Here is a 14,137-nt window from a genome sequence, read left to right on the forward strand (position 1 = left end):
CACTGTCAAATACTTAATATTGCATAGCTTTCAAAAAAGATCACGAAGTCCTACATGTGTAGGTCATATTTAAAAACTATGTCCAAGAGGTCATGATCCTGTGAAACTTAAAAGGTCCTAAATGGTTTGAATCATCTTCCATGCCTATAGAAAATCTTCAGGTAGTAAAATTTCAACTCTCGTCTTTGAACATTGCTTTTTGATTGACAGCTATGCCAGTCTGCCATAATGGTAACTCTTCCACAGTCATTTTTTAAATGATCTTGTTAGCACTTCAGTCTTCTTGTTTTTTATTACTTGTGAGCTAGACAGTTAAGTCAGATTTTATTAAGACCATTTTTTTCATTTGCAGAAAGAAATCATTCATGTTCTTCAGCTGGTTTGAAGGGAAAAGTACAGAACTTTTTCAGTGTGCTTCTTTGGCAGTTACAAGACAAGATCCAAGCCTAGGATCTCAGTCTCCATGAATACCAAAATCTTCAATAAAGTTTATTTAGTGCTTTCATCAAAGTGTATAACAATTGACTTCTTCAGAATATGAAAAACACTTACAACATTACATTTAAATACAAATCCTAAAAAGCACGACTTTCTCAGCCAATATAACATCAGTACTAATAACACTGTAAACAAGTGAGCTAACCACATTGACAAGTTAAACATTTAAAAAAATTCCAGTGTTTTACCACTAGAGGGCACTCCAACAATGTAACAAGGAACACGAACCATTTATATAATTAAGATTGAAGCCTCACATTAGAGTATACATAATATCGTTACAAAATTTGTTTCAATCTTTAAATCTCTTGCAATATATGATGACTTTCCAACCCTTTCACAAGAATCCGAATTTGAAAATCAATAATCAATTGATAGATCTTAAAAAATTTCCAGTTATAGTTAATCTAACTGTGCTTGATTTATACCCTTTTCTTGGTATCTCAATACAAGACACGTTAAAAGAGATGAGCCTTCCTAAATCTTATTTAATTATAATGAGACAATTAAAGGATCTTTCCATAAGTTATTTTAATGATTTCAGAATTAAGGAAGAAGATTTAACTAATTGTTCAAATTTATGGCAAACTCTTATGCAGGACTCTAAATATATAACGTCTACATATAATCTGGTAAAAGACTTGAAATATAAAAAACAAATACTCTTGTCAAAATACTGGAAGGATAAAATAGCATTGATTGATGATAATAAAATATTAAAAGCAATTAACCTAACTTTAAAATCAGTATCTCTCCAAAAGTTATTATTTACGCAATTGATGATATTTAATAATGCCTATTACACTCATCTCAGTCTGTATAAATTTAATTCCAAAAATTCACCTAAATGTCCATATTGTATTGATCAAACAGCTGACCTTGTACACATGTTCTGGAGCTGTAAATGTATATTTAAACTTTGGAACTCTTTAAAAATTCAATTACAAAAAATGGGTTATCAGCATTCCACACTTTCTTGGGAATTTATGATTCTACGTATCCCGCCAAACAACTTGGACAGATCCCAAATGATCACACTTATAAATATTTTCTTATTAATGAAGCTTTATATAGCTACAAATTGGTTGAATCCATCCCAGATTTCATGGGAAAACTTTAAAAATGTAGCGATAAAACATATTCTAGCACATAAATTATTAATCAAAGATCATAAGAAAAATATAAATAATCCGAAAATCTGGGAACAAATCTTTAATATTGTGTTGGCTTAATTTTCCGAATCCAGTTATCCCCTGGAAGTACATACTTAAGTTGGAAGTCCGTATTAATAAGCCTGTATATTGATACCAGATCTTTTAATACTCTTTTCCAGAATTTTATTTCAGTGTATAATGATCTTATTTAACTGTTGGAAGCATTCATGTATATAATGTATATATATTGTAGCATTGTTGTTATAAGTTTCTTTTAGATACTGTTTTCCTTTTCGTTTTTTTTGCTTTGTGTATTATTGTATTAACAATTGGAAAATAATAAAGATTTATTATTGAAAAAAAAAAAAAAAAAGATTGAAGCCTCAAAAGGCTTCCAATACTGATAGCATCATTAAGACCAGGGAAGACTGAAGCATTTAACCTGACTTGCCAACATAATTCTTTAAATTCAAGCAAATCTTCCCATGGTCCACCTCTAACGTCTATATTCACCCATTCAATCACCACAAATCTGAATTTGTGGGCTGGATTTATTTGTACGTTTGTGTAAAGCATTGTTGATGTTGAAATTGGTTAAATCCCTCACATGCTCATAAATTCTCTCTTTCAGCCTCCTTCTAGTCTTCCCTATATAATACCCACTACACTTTGTGCATAAAGCGGCATAAACCACCCCCTTTGAATTACAAGAAAATCTCACATTAGGCCTGATAAAAATGTTGTTTATCTTACTTTTTCAATGTTCAACACGAACTTACACTGGGTACAGAACTCACACTTTCTGGTTCCCCTGATCCCAGTGTATAGCGCCTCCCTGCCTGTCTTTTCCATCAAATTCTTGATTGAACACAGTATTAGGTTTAGGTCCCAATCTTTCCAGGATAATGTCCTGCCCATACAAGATCTGCCAATTCTTTAACAAAATTTCATAAATTTTATTATTATGATCTACGGAAAATATGGTAATAAGTGAACATGTGTATTCCCTCATAACCTCCTGTTGTCCACCACCTGAACTCCTAGCCAATCTGGGCCTATGTATACCCAGTAAAGGTATGATATTCCCATTCTCCCTTCTAGTCTTAATCTCTAAATACGTCTTTTCAACAATTTCTGTGGAATAATCTCTTGCCCTGAACATGTCAATTAAAATAGCACACTGTGCTTGAAAATCTGTATCGGTACTGACCATCCATGCAAGTCTAATGAATTAGCCTTTTTCTACACCTCTTTTGACATGTTCAGGGTGACTACTCTGATAGTGAAGCAAACCATTGCTGTAAGTCGGTTTCCTATATAAATTACTCACAAACTTTTTGCTGTTAAGATCTTTCCGAATTTCCACATTGAAGCAGTTTATCTTACTAGTATTATGTGAGTAAGAAAACCACAAAAATTCGGTACTGTTGTTAATGTAAGTCAAAAATTTATCATGTTCATCACTATCCCCACACCAAAGAAAAAAACAAATCATCTATGTAATACAAATAAAATTTCCAACAGTGCTTGAAAGGGGAAGTGAAAAGAAATTTCTTTCCCACATTACCTTAATGATGTTAGCGAAAATGGGGGCACAAATGGCCCCCATTGCAATACCAGTTTTCTGTAAAAAAAAAAAAAACTGGCCCTCGAAAAAAACACATTTTTTTTTTAAATTAATTTCCATAAGCGTCACTAATACACCTACTTGTTCATTGCTAAATTGCTTGGTATCATACAAAAATTCTTCAAACCACTCCATTCCCAGTGTGTGTGGGGGTATTACATTAAATAAATCGACAATGTCAACAGTTAGAAAGGAGGTTGTATCAACATATTCTAAATTATTAAATTTTTCCAAAAAGTGCCAGGAATCAACACAAATATGTTCTTCACCTTTAAGAACATCCTTTAGCACAGTGTCTATATATTTTCCCAAACAATGAATTTTAGAGGCCCTTGCACTGACTGTCAGTCTCACTGGCGGTTGTAAAGGTCCTTGTGTATCTTCGGAATCCTGAAAATACTCTGTACCCTGTGGTATCTGGTGGTCAAGAACTCAGCTAGGTCAACATTAATCTCCCATTGATCAACGATATCCTTTAGCATCAAATCTATCATTTTGCAAGAAATGTTGACCATATTACAGAAAACTTCATGGTATACACGTCCATCTAATAATAACACATTCATTTTGATAGAATAATCTTGTTTAGTTATCACCACCACCCCACCCCCTTATCGTGCTTCATAATCCGTAAAGTTTTATCATTACAAAGTCTGCATAACAGGGCTCTTTCATGTTAAGACAAATTCTTTGAACTGACATTTGAACTACAGTTCAATAGTGCTCTAAAATCAAACTCGCACATTTTTTCAAATAACAGTAAACAGTTGATAAGAGGTGGGTTGCTTTTTCTTAAAACATTTCTGCTATCTTCTATGGCACTACTGTTAAACAGTAATTTGAAATTAAGTTTACGAAGTAAGAGTTTTAAATCTAAAATGAGATCAGTGACTCGAACGTTCATCTATGACAAAATTGAAACCTTTACTAAACAAGTTAGCTGCATTTACATCCAACAATGTGGATGAAAAATTATATAACATAAAGTCTCCTTTAGAATTGGAAATACAAACTGGATAGTCCAACTGAAAGTCCGTTTCAACATCACTTGTAAGTCCGAAATTGAATACTAATTCCATCTCTGATGTTGTCTCCTCGTACCCTGATGTTGTTGTTGCCGTTGAAAACCCACACCCCATTGGTTCTGTTTAGGCCTGTAATTTCCTTGATGCTGTTGATTGCGTATCCTTTCTGACCTCCGAGGGAGGGCCTGTCCCAGTTTTTATATGCTTTGACGAAAGCGCTAAATAAATTTTATTGAAGATTTTGGTATTCTGTGGAGACTGAGTTCCTAGGCTTGGATCTTGTCTTGTATCGTTGGTTCCTGGTTCTTAGTTTGTCGTTTGGGAGTTGCATATCTAGCAAGGGTCTCAGCATTTAACCACTCTTAAGACTTGTGTATTTCTACAGACAGACTGCTGTAGGTTAGCAGGGTTTTCTGTGATAAGCCAGGAACCATATATAGAATCGTCTGATCCTGGGACCAAACACATCCCAAGGACATCAGGAACCATATATAGAATCCACTGATACTGGGGCCATACACATCCCAAGGTCACCAGGAACAGTTTACAGAATCCACTGATCCTGGGGCCAAACAACCCAAGGTCACCCACATAAGGCATGTCAAGAAGACTTTTATATCATCTTTGTTACTTGACAGTTTTGTATTTTCTGGAAATATGTCGAAGTGTACAGAGTTTAGCTTTTAATCTTATTATATCTGACATGGTTTGGTTATTCATCTACATACTTCTGTTCTTCTCTTAGTTCCACCATAAAATACTGAATTCTGCCTTGGTGTCACTTTCTTTTGGGTGTTTTGATTGTCTAATCTTAGGTTTTGTTGCTAATCCATGAAACAGTCTCCCAACCAACTAGTCTAACATGCTTTGTGTGACCACCTCTTAACTTTGAGTCCTGCTTTTACGTTCTGTGGTTTCTTGGCTGTATTTTACATTTGATTATTGTGGCCTGTCCCACTTTTGACATAAATTTGTAGGCGAGTAAAAGGATTGCTAGAATCAGATGGCCTAGCAGTGGAGATAAAGCACAGACATATCTCTGCAACATTCCCTGTGCCACTATGTATTACAAAAGTCACTCAGCGACTCTAAAATAACTTGGACACAATGGCTGAAAACCTCTAGCCTCCACCTAAGTATAAAAAAATATAAAGCTGTGCTCTTTAACACTGCCTGTACTAATAAAGAAAAGTTCAAAGTCTACTGAAATTACAGTTCCCTCATAGAAGTCTGGCCAATCAAATCTCTAAGTATCACTGTAGACTCTTCCTTAAAGTTTGATCTTCATACTTGGGACAGCTTTATTGAGCCAAACAATTCACGATTTGATTTAATTCATTTAACAACTGCTTAGACATGTTACTTCCTAGCCTGCTGAAATGCATCCTCCTTCTTTACCATTCTGCATCGGTTGCAAGACTGAAGAAAAACATTATGCTATCAGGCTGTAAAAACACTTAACTGACTTTACCTCCCTGAGAAATACCTCTACTTGGACTCTGCAACAGACTGGTACATGCCTTCCTATAATCTGCCCACTATTAAGCAAAACCTGACCCTAACGTATAAATCTCATAACCTGTGTAATAACTTTACATTTGCTGTCAGTTTATCTAAGCTTTAGAACAGCCTTCTTTGACCCAGTCATCGAATTCCAAAAAAAATATAACTTTAAACAAGTTCTCCATTACCACCTACTCAATAAGTAGACCTGTAGATGCCAGACTTATGTGCTCTGATGATTACTATGTAACCAGTGGTCTTTAATGTGCATAACTAGTTGTAGTAAAAGATGACCCTGACTAGTCTAACTGCATATGATACACTGCTGTTAAATGTTCTAAACAAATTTCTAAATATGTACTTGGCATTGCTATTTCTTCTGACTTTAAACTGTGTATTGTTTCTCTTTACCTGTTTAAGTCTTTATATACTAGAATTTCCTCTGGGCCTCCGCTGAAAACAACCTATACATAGTTAGAGTATCCTGGTTAACAAACATAAGCAAATTCCTGCCATTATGATTTCACCACGTGTCTGCTGACCTCTTTTCCTGTTCTGGTTTGAAGAACTGCTCCATTGGCCATCAGCACTAGATACCAGATCAATTTGTCATGCTTCATATAGGGACTATGAGGCATACATCCTCCAGTTCCTCTTTGCTAAGCACACAATATCCCTGTGTTTTATTTCTGTCTGCCACCCCTTTGACCTATCGTATTTCATATTTAAAATTTTTGTGTGTACCACTTTGGTACCTTGCTTTCATTAATTTTCTCTCTAATCCCCCTCCCCCATTCTCTTTAGTTATATCAGTAGATTTTGCCTTTCTGAATCACTGAACCAGCTGCGTTCACAGTAGTAAACTTGTTTAAACCTTCATTTGATGATTTTATTTTCATTTATGTTTAAACCATGCGTGTTCTTTAACACATACACATGTCTGCATAGTTCAGTTTAAACTGACAATTCCTCTACCTACAGAACTTGGAAAGGTAAGAGAATAGGATGATGCAGTAACAGTACAAAGAATTGTGCAGATGATGAAGTTGCCTCGTGTTCCATATTTTGTTAGATATAAAGAATTATGAACGGGTATCACCAGGTTATGTATATGAGAAGTTAATAATTTACTTGGAAAGTGAAACTCAAAAGGTAAATGCTGACATCCCTGGTCGGAGGAGATAAATGGATTAGGATCAGAGATCTGATCATAGTTCTTTGTAGAGCATAGAGGTTTACCTGCTCCCATGTCCTACTAATGTTAAAGAAAATTGTGTAGAAGTGCAAATCGTTTTATAGCTTTGAAAGATTTATACTTAACTGCTGCAACACAGTGAGCATCCACTGCAGAAAAATACCAAGTAGTGTGAAGTAAAAGCTGTAAAGTGCTACATTTATTAAGTTTTTTTTTAAAGGCTAATGAAGTGTCCTAACAGTTAGCAGCTTCCTACCACTCTTCTGTGGTGGCCATTGACCGCTTTTAATGCTCTAGCACAAGATTAGAGCTCATCAGCAGTGTAGGGTGGTTAGAAAATGTAAGTACAATTCTAATGTCAGAAAAAAAGAGTCTATATTATGTTATCGGAAGCTGTTTACAGTGAATACGACAACATCGACTCATAAACAGCAAAAATCCACTAACGCGAATGGCCAGGTCAGTTATTTTTTTTCCCAGGGAAAAAAATCAGCAGACCAGCCAAACAAGACACACCATCTAAATCCCTACAAACTGGGGGGGCTTCACCCCCCCCCCCCAACTAAATATACCTATTCCAAGATCACACTACAGTGGAGTAAAGGGCACAAGCAATGTTTTTCCTTAGAAATAAATCGCTGACCTGGCCGTTCATGTTAGTGGGTTTTTGCTGTTTACGGATCAATGCTGTCGTATTCGGTGTAAACAGCTTTCAACAACATAATATAGACCCCAGAAAAATGCATACTAAGCATATCTCATCCCCAGTTTTTAAGGCACTTTTGCACAGAGTGTTAACAGAACAGCAGTAGTACCTTTCCTAGGCTGCATGAGCAGTTCTTGCTAGGAGATTCAGGGTTTCTATGTTCATAGGTTCATAGGTGTTTTAATAGGCTAACAATCACAAGGGCCTTTTTAAGCCTAGCCATGCATCCCAGTTCTCTGACAAGTTCTGATACCCTTGATAAGTGTAAGCAGGGGTTTGGAAGATGAAACATTTACAAGCAGAGGCCTGGGAGATGAACGATTTACAGGTTGCCTCTGTCCATTATAGACCATAGGTGGCAAACTAGGGATGAATTTCCTTTTCCCCATCCAACTGTCCAAGTTGCACTTAAATTGAGTTATGGAGGAACTCTGCTTCACATGGATGGGGAGCCTGTTCCAGAGACGGGCTACTCTCTGGGATGCGTACCTGTCTCTCCAGCAGGTCCTATGTATATCATAGGCAAGGTTTAAGTCTTTAGAATGGGAGATTCTGCTGCTGTTTGTTTTGTGGATATGCAGGAGGTACATCAGAGTGGGGTCTGACAATACCATGTATGCCAGCCATAGATCTCCCCTCAAAAGCCTGTAGGAGACAGAATACAGGGCTAGGGCCTTGAGGAGGTCTGCATACGACATTTTACTTAGGCCCTGTATTCTTTTAGTGAAGAATCTCTTATGGACGTTCCAGTTGTTGGATATGCCTGGTTAGGTACATGCCAAAGGGGGCATTGTGCTCAGTGACAGGTCTGATGAATGCCGAATACAGTGGAACAATGACTTCCTTAGACTTAGATGCTATACCTTTGTTTATAAGTTGGGTAAAATAGAAGGATTTTCCTTACTACTGTAGACACGTGATGGGGAAAGGCTAGATTACTGTCTGTGTGTCCCTAAGTCCCTGACTACTGGGTCAAGTCTATGGGTTGTGTTGTCAATGTGATAGTTACCAGGGATGGAACTTCCCAAAGGATGCATTTCTTAGAATTTAATTTAAGTCCATGGCTCTGACACCAGTTGTTTGTCTGTGTTAGCCCTTCCTGCAGAACATTTGTGTCAGTGTGGGATACAATGACAGCTCCTAATTTGCAATCATCTGCAAATTTAGTCAACCAGAGACTGTTGACATTGGCCTTGATTTCAGAGAAGTAAATGCCAAAAAGGAGCGGTCCATGGACAAATCCCTGAGAGACTCTACTTGTGACTGTCCACTTTGTAGAGGTGGACTCCTGAATTCTAACTTCCTGGGTCCTGTTTGTGAGCTAGTTGGCTATCTACCGGGTGACATATGGGTTTGTACCTAACCTCTTGAATTTGTCAACAATGCCCGAGTGGAGTATTATGTCATATGCCTTACGCAGTGTGAACCATTTTGCTGTCAGGCATTGCTTAGGTGACCTTCTCAAAGAAGTCCACCAGGTTGAGTAGGCATGACCCACCTTCGACGAAAATAAACTTGGTTGAGTCCAGTGTCTGGAGGTTTACTATATCACTATTGATCATTTCCATGGCTTTACTTGTAAGACTAGTGAAACGTATGTGTAGTTTTCAGGGTCTGTAGATGGTCCACCTTTGTGCAGAGGGATGACTGTTGCTGTTCTCCATTCATGAGGCATGAAGCCTGTTTGGAGGCTACAGTTAAATAGCAATTCCGGAGGGCCTGACAGGTCATGTTTCATGCTATTTAGAAGGCATCCTGGGATATTGCTTGGGCCCATTGATGCAGTGTTTTTGTCCTTTGAGGGAGCATTAAGGATCTGTTCTCTAGTGATAGCAGGGGAGAGTTATATTTGATGGTATTTCCTGAGGGAAGGTTGAGGGGGAGAGAGGGGTAAAGTTGGAGCTGAATTTATCAGCCAGTAGGTTTGCTATGTCTTTTGGCTCAGTATATGTGGCTCCACTTACAATGAACTCTGCACACAATTGTGTATTGCCTTTGAGGTTGTGGACATAGCTAAAGAATGCTATGTGGTTGTCCTTGGCCTGGGAGGCCAAGTTAATTTTATTTGTCCTCTGATTTGTTTGTTTAGTTTGACGAGAGTGCTTTTATCCTGCTGGATGATGCACCTTCTAATTTTTGCCTTAACTTTCTTCCTTCTCTTATACAGCCCATTGATTTTGTGATTTTAACAGGGTGGCTTGTTTTTGGAGTTAGTTTTGTATTTCTTCCTGGTGGGTACAGCTGCTTCTGCAGCTATTAACATATTTGTACAGGGTTCTTGTGAACAGTTTTGCATAGGCAGCAGTGTTCTCAGCATTTATGGGTGCTTGAAATTTTGCCAGGATATCACTTAGTAGCAGGAAGTTAGCCTTAGAGTAGTTACTGAATATTCCAGGTTTAGCAGGGGGTCCAGGTAGTTTTACTTCAAAGGAGTCCATTTTGTTGTCTGCACTTACCAGAGATGGCATTATAGTAGGGGGTGGGCAGCATTCTCCCATATTAGTGAGGACCAGATCCAGTGCGGTTGCACCCGTGGTTGGTGTTTTGACAATCTGGTCTAGAGAGTCTGTGTTTACAAAATCCAAGAATATCTGTGATAGGTTTGGTGTTGTGTAGGATTCCCAGTTAATAGTGGGGTAATTAAAGTCACTCATGAATATGGTATTTGGTTAGATGGTGAGTATTTCCAGTAAGTTTAAATACATGGTATGGGTTTCCTGGGTCATAGAAGGGGACCTACAGCTTGCAAGGAAGTGGTATTGGATTTTGCCTATGGTGATTTGAATATGGAGCAGCTCCAATGTATTGTCCTGTTTGACCAGCATTGAAGTATGTTTATTTTTGATGTAAATCAAGACACCTCCACCTTTAGTCCCTGTCTGTGTAGTAGCTAGTATAAATGTGTGAAAGGCATTATAACCTTGCACTGTTGGTGTGCTGTCCGCAGCTTTAAACCATGTCTCAGTGACCGCACAGATGTCAGCATTCTCTAGGGTGAAGAGAGCTTCTAGGGAGTGGAATTTTTTGTGTAGACTCCCAGCATTGGGCAGTAATGCCTTTAGATTTTCTTGATTTTGATTTGCTATGTCGGAAGTACTTTCAGTTTGGCATTGCCTAAAAAAGGCACTATGGGGAAAGACAAAGTTTTAGCTAATATTTGAAAGCCTAGAGGGGAGAGGTGCAGACCATTCCTGGCAAAGCAGTGTGGTCTGATGACCTCCTCCTTCCATGCTGATAAATATTGCACCCCCTTAGAATGACACCAGAAACTAAGCCAATTATTAAAGTTAGCATCATCCTTGGAGAAGGTAAAATGCTACTCAATGCTAGGCTGTTACAGGCTGAGACACATATTCTGAGAGCTCCGTGATGTCTCTCTTCATATAGTCTAGGGAAGTTCATCTCAGGCCATTTGCTCCCACATTGACAATGACTGAGTCATATTGGTACTTCTGGTCCAATGACCTGAGTGCGTGTGTAATGTGGTGGATCCTTCCCCCTTATAAGTAACCACTCTATCAGAGTTTATTGCATACTTTCGCTGACTAGGTGCAGACTCACTGCTGCCATTAATGATCTCTCTGTGAGTCAGATCTTCAGGTCTTGCCACTGCCTGATAACTATACTAAAGTTAAGCAATACAAGGAAGGGAGTCTGCAGGAAAACTAGACTACAAGAGCATGACAAGTCATATCTGTGACTGTAGAGAGCCTGGCTATTTACATGAGAAGTCCAATCCGTGACTGTAGAGAGCCTGGCTATTTGGATGAGAAGTCATGTCTGTGAATATAGAGAGCCTGTATGTGCTGTTTACAACTGCTGTGGATCATTATGAGCTGCTCAAAAGGTTCATTTCCTGGTTCTTGATATGGTTCCCTTGTCTCCACTGCAACCTATATACATTTGTGCAAGTCAATGTGATCGTGATCCTGAGTTGACACCCCCCCCCCCCAAAAAAAAAGTTGCACATGTGGTTAACAGACAAATGGGGATGCATTATTCTGTTGAGATAAATTTTATTTATGTCACAGCAGTGCTTTGTGTCCCTCTTAATGGATGGCTGTAGCATAGAGAACATTATGGTTTAGAATGTTTATTACAGCAGCACAAATACACAGAAGTGAAGTATACCTCCACCAACTGTCTGTTGTGTTAGATAAGTGACTTCATAGCTCTGCAGTGCATAATACTCATTCAGACTTACAAACGCTCTTCTGTCCGGTCAGTGATTATTAGTTCCTCTAACTGTGCAGCATGATCTGATATTTATTTCATTTTGCTTTTGCTGAGTTTCTACTCTGTCTGTCAGAAGTAAGTGTCTCTGTTGGATGATGTCATTGTTTTTGGAAAATATCATAAAATCAAAACTGTAGTGAAGCATTTCAAAATGAGAGTAGAAGGTACGTGTCCTCCCCATTTTCATTATATACAGATTAGTTTGATAGCTGCTTTGCAGAAATGTTTAATGTTGGTGTTCTCATTTGTGAGACATGAAGTACAACATGAATTTCTACAATTCCCTTTGAATGCATTGCAGAAAAGTGATCAGGTTTAAGACTTTCTAGAGGTAGTGCAGGCAGGTAACATATGCATGCAAGTGAAATGGACAGGATCATGTTAAGTAGGATGTGCTACAACCGCTATGCATGTATTATTCATTCAGTGTTTGCTGCCAAAAAGCAGTTCTAACATCAACAAATAGCATTCAGATGTTTGGCACATTCATGCTGGAGGCAAGTGGCAGATGGATGGATGAATGCATCTGTAGTAATGAAAGTCATATCGTGAAGAAGGTACTACCAGAATGTGCTGGAGAAAAAATCTCCAACTGTTATCAAGAATATTATGTTGCATGCAATGTAACCTATAACATATCTGTGCCTAAGCCTTCCTAAATAACCTGCTTTTTGTATGTTTTTGGTAAGTTCTTAGACAAGTCAGAAGACATGTTGTTGAAACATCAGGCAAGTATCAATGAATTAAAGAGAGCACTGAAGGAACCCAACAGCAAGCTGGTTCACAGAGAAAAGAGGCTGCCTTCGTCACCTGCATCTTCATCACCAAAGTATGAAGAGACTCCGAAAGGTACCCCAGAAAAGACCAAGGTTAGCTATGTCTATTTCTTATTTATGCAAGTTTTTTCTGTTTGTGTTTGTGTGTGTGTGCGTACTCAGTTTTCAACAACTTTGCTAGGATTGTTTACATTGTCAAGAGGTGTTGCATCAGAAACTTTGAATGCAAATCTTTTCATAGCCTCTAAGCTCACAGTACATGTTACTTTGCTAATTTATAGGTTTTTCTACAGCTTAGCGTAAGATGTGAGATGTACATTCAGTATATACGTGTGTGTGAGTGTGTGTATGTGTATATAATAAATAATATATATATATATATATATCATTATATATATGTGTGTGTGTCTATATATGGGTCCTCTTCACATGGTCGACATTTCAGAAAGCTGAAGACCATATGGCTGAAACCATATGTTCGACTTTTGAAATGTCGAACATGCGGAATGGGTATCTCCATACAGTGCAGAATGGAAAGATTTCCATCTTCCGCACTGTAGTGCGATCTTGGAGTTGGTATATTTAAGTTTCGGGGTGTGGTGGGTGGAGCCCCCATGAGGGGGGGGTCCAGGGGGGCTTGCCCCCCTGCTAGCAATGTTTAGGTTAGTGATTGTTGTGTTTTTTCTTTATTTTTTACATGATCGACATTTCAAAAGTTGATCATATGGTCTCGGCCATATGGTCTTCGGCTTTGTGAAATGTCCACCATGTAAAGTAGATCCATATATATATATATATATATATATATATATATATATATATATATATGTATATATATGTGTGTGTGTGTGTGTGTGTGTGCGTGTATGTATGTGTATGTATGTGTATATATATATATATATATATATATATATATATATATATATATATAAAATATATTTTATATATATATATATATATGTGTGTGTGTGTGTGTGTGTGTGTGTATATGTACATATGTACATATCTCACGGAGTAACATTTGTTTGGCATTGGGAACTTCATAAAGGCTGATGGTGAATTTGTGATTTGTAGCTGAAGCTAAATGTGTTTCATTACTGTGATACTGTAGATTTATGTGATAATCAGAGGGGACACTGCAACTCTGCAGCACTGTAATAATTTTAATATTTTCTCAAGATCAATATGCAAACAGGATTATGCACCAGTGTTTGCTAATATGCTGGTGTGCGTGTGTGTATGTGCGCGTGTGTGTGTGTGTGTGTGTGTGTGTGTGTGTGTGTGTGTGTGTGTGTGTGTGTGTGTGTGAGTGTAAAATCACAGAATGTGTGTAATGATGGAACTGATTGAAACATTATTTTCAAATGTCATCCTACTGGAATATAATAGCAGTTTTGCCTGCTGTTAATTAATGCAC

General features: G+C 37.7%; 1 protein-coding gene across 1 annotated transcript in view; it reads left to right on the forward strand.

Moving 5' to 3' along the window:
- EPB41L1 (erythrocyte membrane protein band 4.1 like 1) overlaps positions 1-14,137 on the forward strand; it is a gene marked incomplete in the record, with an annotated part of 2,183,009 nt that overhangs the window by 1,827,291 nt on the left and 341,581 nt on the right. The window contains 1 exon segment of the mRNA XM_044090111.1: positions 12,634-12,813. Within this exon segment, the coding sequence (XP_043946046.1) occupies positions 12,634-12,813 (180 nt within the window).

Source organism: Protopterus annectens, chromosome 12.part0 (genome assembly GCF_019279795.1).
Source record: "Protopterus annectens isolate FY-2018-M chromosome 12.part0, PAN1.0, whole genome shotgun sequence".
Classification (NCBI taxonomy): domain Eukaryota; kingdom Metazoa; phylum Chordata; order Ceratodontiformes; family Protopteridae; genus Protopterus; species Protopterus annectens.